The sequence below is a fragment of the Parus major genome, chromosome 20 (genome assembly GCF_001522545.3).
Source record: "Parus major isolate Abel chromosome 20, Parus_major1.1, whole genome shotgun sequence".
NCBI lineage: Eukaryota > Metazoa > Chordata > Aves > Passeriformes > Paridae > Parus > Parus major.
In genome coordinates, this window is record NC_031788.1 from 14,002,341 (window position 1) to 14,008,904 (window position 6,564).

At 54.4% G+C, this 6,564-nt stretch overlaps 2 protein-coding genes across 2 annotated transcripts in view; one reads left to right on the forward strand and one right to left on the reverse strand.

Annotated features, from left to right (window-relative positions):
- Positions 1-2,029: 2,029 nt before the first annotated feature.
- Positions 2,030-6,564, reverse strand: part of SLC9A8 (solute carrier family 9 member A8) — a 26,935-nt gene continuing 22,400 nt past the window's right edge. Inside the window, exon 18 of the transcript XR_001524718.2 lies at positions 2,030-2,378. The gene's annotated coding sequence lies outside the window, so the exon portion shown is untranslated. The remainder of the gene's footprint in view (positions 2,379-6,564) is intronic.
- LOC107213364 (opsin-5-like) overlaps positions 2,607-6,564 on the forward strand; it is a 6,078-nt gene continuing 2,120 nt past the window's right edge. Inside the window, exons 1-4 of the mRNA XM_033519106.1 lie at positions 2,607-2,694; positions 4,022-4,184; positions 4,664-4,791; positions 6,251-6,542. Coding sequence (XP_033374997.1) covers positions 2,607-2,694; positions 4,022-4,184; positions 4,664-4,791; positions 6,251-6,542 — 671 coding nt within the window. The remainder of the gene's footprint in view (positions 2,695-4,021; positions 4,185-4,663; positions 4,792-6,250; positions 6,543-6,564) is intronic.

Genomic DNA, 6,564 nt, shown 5'->3' on the forward strand with positions numbered 1-6,564 from the left:
GCGGCGCTGCCAGCTCGGGTCCCTGGCAGGAGCTGTCCCTGCGGGCGGTGCTGAGCCCGCCCAGCCCCGGTGAGTTCCTGCGGCCGGGAGAGGAGCGGGCGGCGCCGGGGGCTCCTCCGGGAAGGGTGAGGAGCTGCCCGGGGGGGACACGGTGCCCCGAGCACCCCCGAGCCCGGGTGTGGGCAGGACACGGGTCCCCGCGGGTGTCCCCGGGTGCAGCAGGGCTGGCAGCCCCGAGCGTGGCTCTCCGGGGGCTCGGGGGACCCGGGGCGGTCCGGACCTGCCCGGGCAGCGGTGGGGAGTGTGAGCGGGTGGGGATGTGCTTTGGGGTGCCGGTGGGGTTGGACCCCTGTAAAAGGGGGCTTGTGGCAGTCCCGGGTGGGTAACTGAGGCAGAAAACAGATTTTACTGTCTGCAGCCGGTGGGGATGGGCAGCCCTGCACAGGAGAACTCTGTGATTTCGGGTAGGGGTCCAAGGGCTGCCCATCCTCACACTTCTGTCCGTCTTTCAGATCCCGAGCACTTCTCAGCCCTGTGCTTTTGCTGTTCTGTGACTTTCTAAAGCCTGCACTATTTGCGAGGTAGGCAACAGTGTCTGAGCTTCCCCTGGGCCGGGAATGGCAGAAATTGATTCCTGCCGTTGATTATTGAAAGAGCCTGGAGGTCAGGAGAGTTTCCAGGCTCATCAGGTTTCTTCCTCCTCCCCAAGGCACACTTGGGTTTGCTGAAGAAAAGCAGCTGTTCAGGTGTGGAGGAGAAAAGGGCAAAACTGACAATCACACAAAATGAAATGCATGTTTTTTCATATAGACAGAGCACAGGTGATCAGGGCAGTCCAGCCAGTGTCCTCCCAGGTGCCAGACACCGACATGGGATGTACATTTGGGTTTAGGTTTGATTCTTCCTGTGAGCACAGGAATAAGGGCTGGGATGCAGAATACAAGGGTTTCCTCCTAATGTACCTGTGGCAGCAGCTGCTTGGAAAACTTCATCTCATTTTGAAGTCTGATTAAATTGAGGAGAAAGGAGCTTTCACAGTCTGTTTCTTCTCAGAACAGTGTCTGAGCAATGGAGCTGAAATCAAATTCAGCAGCTCTGTGTGCCCAGAGACTACGTGGCTGAGCAGTTTGATGCTGAAGGCTGCGCTGTGCTGGCTGTACCCCCGAGGACAGTCTGGGCTGAATCCCTCCCAGAGGAGTCACAGATTTAGTCTTGATTGAGCACAGTCATGTGTTTGGAATATTTCTGATACTGGAAGAAAACTCTTGTAGCTGTTTCTGTCAGAGAAGATTGTGGATGTGTTTGGTGCCTGCACTGATATTTCTGCAGTTTGTGACTCTCTAAAGGTGACAGCAGAGAGGAGACCTGTGCAGGTTTCCCCATCACATGCTCACCTGAGGGAGCACCCTGATGGGAGGATCCAATTTATAACTTACTTTTGGACACAAAAGGGATAGCTCTCCATAAAACTGATTTATCACCTGTGTGTCAGTGACATCAGCACAGTGATCAGTGCAAGAGATGCACTTTCATCAGTTCTCTATTAGAATGAGAGATGTGTGCTTTACAGGCAGCTCAAGCACAATCATAAAAATAGGGTTTGTCCTAAGTAATATGTCAGAAATAGAAATTCTTCTCCTGTGATTATTGGTCCTTTTTGCCAGCTTTGCCAGATCTCACAGGACACTTGCAGCTCCCCTGGTGTATTGCAGGATGGAGAACTGCCAGGAATCTGAAGGAAATCAAATCCTACAGGCTTTGCCAGTTCTCTCCTTTGCTGCATGTGTGCTGAGGTGCAGGAACAATTCCTTCCAGACTGTTTATGCTGGGCCTTGCCCTTTCCCATCACCAGTGTGACCACAGTCCCTTCTTCCCTGTGTTCTGAGTACACAGATGCTTTGCTAGAAGCTCTTGGAGAGGTGATGTGCATGTGCTATGTTCAGCTTGGTCGCTTCCAAGGGCTCCTCAGGAAGGTCAAATATGGACTAGGGGAGAACTGTGCTTTATGAGAAATACAGGAATGATTATCTCAGCTCTAAATGAAGGTTGTTTCAAATTAGTTTAATGAAGAACATTGTTCTCATGTCCAGAGTCACTTGGTCTGTACAGGAAGAAATAAATCACTCATCCCTGAACAGACACTCTGAAAAGCACAGGAGAGTAAAGAAGATCATTTCCACTGGGCTGTGAAGCATTGAGCATCCAGGGTGTTCTGTGGAGGAGATGAAATCACTTCCACCATGGCTCTGTGTCCTCCTGGCACCCATCACCCCCGGGAGCTGCCAGCCCCAGGGGTGTCCTGGGCTGCCCCGAGCAGCCAGCCCCTGTGTCCAGACACACAGCGTGTTTCATGTCCAAATGTCACACCAGGCCAGGACCTGCCAAGACAATCGAGATGCAAAGGCTCATCAGTGAAATCCGTGGCTGAAGGAATTCAGGTGGCAGGATCAGCCTGACCCCATCCCAGGCTGCTCAGTGCCACGGGCAGCAGACTCCGAGGTCGCTGGCCAGGGAGGTGTCACCGTGTCCTCTGGGGAACTGAAGGAGCTGGGCACTCCTCATTAGCCAGAATTCCCTCTCACTTCCATGTGTATCTTGCTTTACAGATGGGGAATGAGTCCAACACCTCAGTGTTCACCTCCACCTTATCGGAGACAGAAGACCTGATTTTTGGCACTCTCTATTTAGTCTTTGGTAAGGAAAGATGGCCCTGTTGATCCTGTGTCCCTGCCCAGCTGCCTGCCAGGAACAGTCAGGCCTTTCCAGTCACTGATGCTGCCAGAAGTGTCCAGTTATTAGCAGAATAATTAAACTTTCCCTTCCCATGTTACTCAAAAGTATTATCTGGTGACTGCATTCCTCCTCAGGTGAATTGCAAGTGTCTGTTATGGTTTTAAATATTTGGGAAGTTTAATACCTGTGAGGAATGTGCTGTAACTCTTAGCACAGCCACCTGAGGTGAGACAGACAAGGGCTCTGTTGGTACCACCAGCTTCAGGTCCATTGGAGGGGGTTTGGAGCTGGCCCTTGACTTCAGCAGGAGTTGGTAAATCTAATAAAATGTACTTAGCATGGATGTGAGACTTGCTCTGTGGGAAAAATACCTTGTGAGGCGGGGAAAAAGGATAAACATTTCAATACTCTGCTAAAAAGGATAAACATCTCAATACTCTGCTCTCCAGTGACTCCAAAGCCTCCAAAGCTCTGGACTTGGGAGTCCTGTTCCTGAGGAGAACTTTAGTGTTGGCCATTCAGTGGTGTTGGAAGTTGGTTCTTGCCATGGGATTTAATTTGCAGCCTAATCCATTAGGGAGGAACTCTTATCCTGCCCAACCTGCCCTGAGAGCAGCAAAGATTCCCTTTCTGAGGACACTGAAACCTCTTTTCCATGAAATCACTATTATGTAATGAAAAAGAGAAAGCCCTTGTTATAAAACTTTAATCACCACTGTTGATTAAAATACACTAATAGCATACTAAGAGGCTTCTTCTGTTTAGTCTTCATTTTCCTTCATCTTCATAATGCCTTTCTTCTTGTTTATTTTGTTACCCTGATAAGGGACAGTGCAGACTCACAGGAGTGACACTGCCAGGAAGAGATGGCGAAGGCCAAGGGGCCCAGCTCCCTGGCCTCACATCAGAGGAGCAGTTGCACAAAGCTCATGTTATTTATTTAGCTGGGAGGAAGTGTCCCCTTGCTCCTTCCAGCTGCAACAAGTGACTTTGGCCAGGTCCTGCACCCGTTGTGGTCTCATCCCACCTCTGCCCTCCTGCCAAACGCCTCTGTGGGATCTCAGGAAGGGGAATTGGATCTGATCCAATGTAAAGTAGCTCCAGATGTGCTCACAGAGCTCTGTGGGTCCTGTGGGCTCTCCTGCTCAGCCCACCCCAGAGAGGAAAGCCTGGAGCCCTCTCCACCCTCTGTAGACTTCTGCAGTGTTTCCTTCCAAACACCTCAAGATGCTCCTGCTTCCTTTCCTGGCTCTGTCACACACAGGACCGTTCTCTGCCTCCTCCACAGGCATCATGTCCCTGTCTGGGAACTCCCTGCTGCTGCTGGTGGCCCATCAGAAGAGGTCCCTGCTGAAACCTGCCGAGTTCTTCATTGTCAACCTGGCCATCAGTGACCTGAGCATGACGGTGACGCTCTTCCCCTTGGCCAGCTCCTCCTTCTTTGCACACAGGTACCCGTGGGAGCGGCTCTGCCCCGGCCCAGTTTGCCAGCTGGGAACCAGGAGATCCCTGGCAGTGCAGAGGGCTCGGGGCTCAGCCTGGGGACACAGGGGCACAAGTAAGCTCCCAGCCATCCCACAGCGAGTGTTTGGTGCTGCTTGTCCCTCCAGTTCCTCACACAGACCCGCTGCCAAAGGGGTTTGGTGGTGGGTGCCCAAGCCGGCACTGCAGTGGTGGGAGCTGCTGCGGGTCAGGGCAGCTCCTGCACCCCCAGCTCCACCCGTGCGGGTCCCTGGGGCGCTCAGGGAACAAATTAGGAGCCAGGCCATGCCCATATTCCCTTGCTCAGGTGCCGGTACCTGTGCAGCCCGTTGGAACCTCCCCACAGGTGCTGCAGGAGTGGCACCGGCGCTGGGAGATGCCCGAAGGGGAGAAGTGTGCGGGGCAGGGCTGCAGCCCCCGGCAGGCTCAGCTGCTGCTCTCCTTGCAGGTGGCTTTTCGAGCGGGCCCTGTGCACCCTCTACGCGTTCTGCGGGGTTCTGTTCGGGCTGGGCAGCCTGGGCAGCCTGGCGGTGCTCAGCGCCGTGTGCTGCCTGAAGATCTGCTTCCCGGCATATGGTAGGTGCTGGGAGCCTTATCTGATCCTCGCTCACACCCCGCTCTGCTAACGCAGTCCTTTTCCTTTTAATCTGCCAGATCCACCTCTTCAGGGAAAGCTTTGCCCCCGGGCGACCTATTCCCAGCCGGTATTTAGAGTCACAGAATCGCAGAAACAAGTTTAGGCTGGAAAACGTCTTTAAGACCATTGAGTTCAGCTGTTACCACAGCACTTCCAAGCCCAGCACTAAACCATGTCCCCAAGTGCCACATCTGTGTGCCTGGGGCACAGCAGATTGCAGCTTTTTGAATGTCCACACACAGATTTCAGCTTAGACTCGAGCAGACCACAGCTGGGAAGCCACAAGCTCTGGCAGAGCAACGAGACCTGCTTTCCTTGATCCCTGGTGGGACAGCCATAGGCTAAATGTATTTAATTCATTGAAATAATTAATACAGGAGGGCTGGGTTTGCAGCTCATGTCTGTAGCCCTGTTTTCCCCTGCATGTCCTCCACAGAGGTGAATGACTGCACTGCAGAGAGCACCTGAGGAAGTGAGGGAACCCAGGGATGTTCCTTACACAGCTCCTTCTCCAATTCAGAGTTCTTCATTTCCTCAGCTCAGCTGCTAATCCTCTCTCTAGCATTTATCTTCAGAATAGACTTAGCATGAAAGACCAAAACCAGAAACAAATCGGGAAATCACACATATCAGTTTGGTTTGCAGACCAGCACCCCAGGGTCCCTCCCACCCCCCTGTCCTGTGACTCAGTGCCCGTGTGCTCCGAGCCAGCGGCTGCTGCCAGCCACCAGCGTGTCCCCAGCAGCTCTCAGTGCCTCAAGGACAGTGCTGGAGCAGAGGCACCTTGGCTGTGTGCCAGCACAACAGCTCAGGACGTGGCCAGAAAGGTGGGAGGAAAGATAAAGGTGTAGGTTGGCTGTGGAAAGGCAGCCCAGGTGACGGTGGCTTTTCCCTGCACAGCTCCTGCTCTTGATCAGCCAGTGCTTGGCAGCCTGGCACTTGGGGCTTATCTACAGCCCAGCCCATCTTCTGTGAGGAGATGCAGAATCAAATTGTGCTTTTAGTTGCTTAGTTTCAAAACAAAATGTTGCTTGTATGTATGTCTGAAGATTTAGCACTTTACAGTGAGCCTTAGAAGATCAGAGAGTTTGAGATTTGATGGGGGTTGGGACAAAAGTGAAAACAAAACATCTCCCCCAGAGCTTCACTCTTAAGGAAGGGCCTTGAGGGGATGGGGTGGCCTTGAGGAGCCGCTGCAGTGGCGCAGTGACCGCACGAGCTCCCAGCGGTGCCCGGAGCCCAAGGAAGGGGCTGACCCTGCGGCCGGGGCTGACCCTGCGGCCGGGGCTGACCCCGGTGCTTGTCCTGGCTGCTGTGCCAGGCCTGGGGGTGGCTCAGGGTGTGATTCCCTTTCCCCCGGCCCCGGGAGCCCCCCTGACCATGGTCCCCCCGCCGCAGGGAGCAGTTTCTCACGGAGGCACGCCGTGGGGCTGCTGCTGGCCATCTGGGCCTACGCCCTGGCCTTCGCCACCGCGCCCCTGGCCCGCTGGGGCGGCTACGGCCCCGAGCCCTACGGCACAGCCTGCTGCATCACCTGGGAGGCCTCCAGCAGGGAGGCCACGCTCTACATCCTCGCCCTCTTCATCTTCTGCTACCTCCTGCCCTGCCTGCTCATCCTGCTGTCCTACACACTGATCCTGTGGACGGTCTGGGTGTCACGGAGAGCTCTGCGGCAGCACACGGCGCCCCGGCACAGCGCCCGCGGCGGGCAC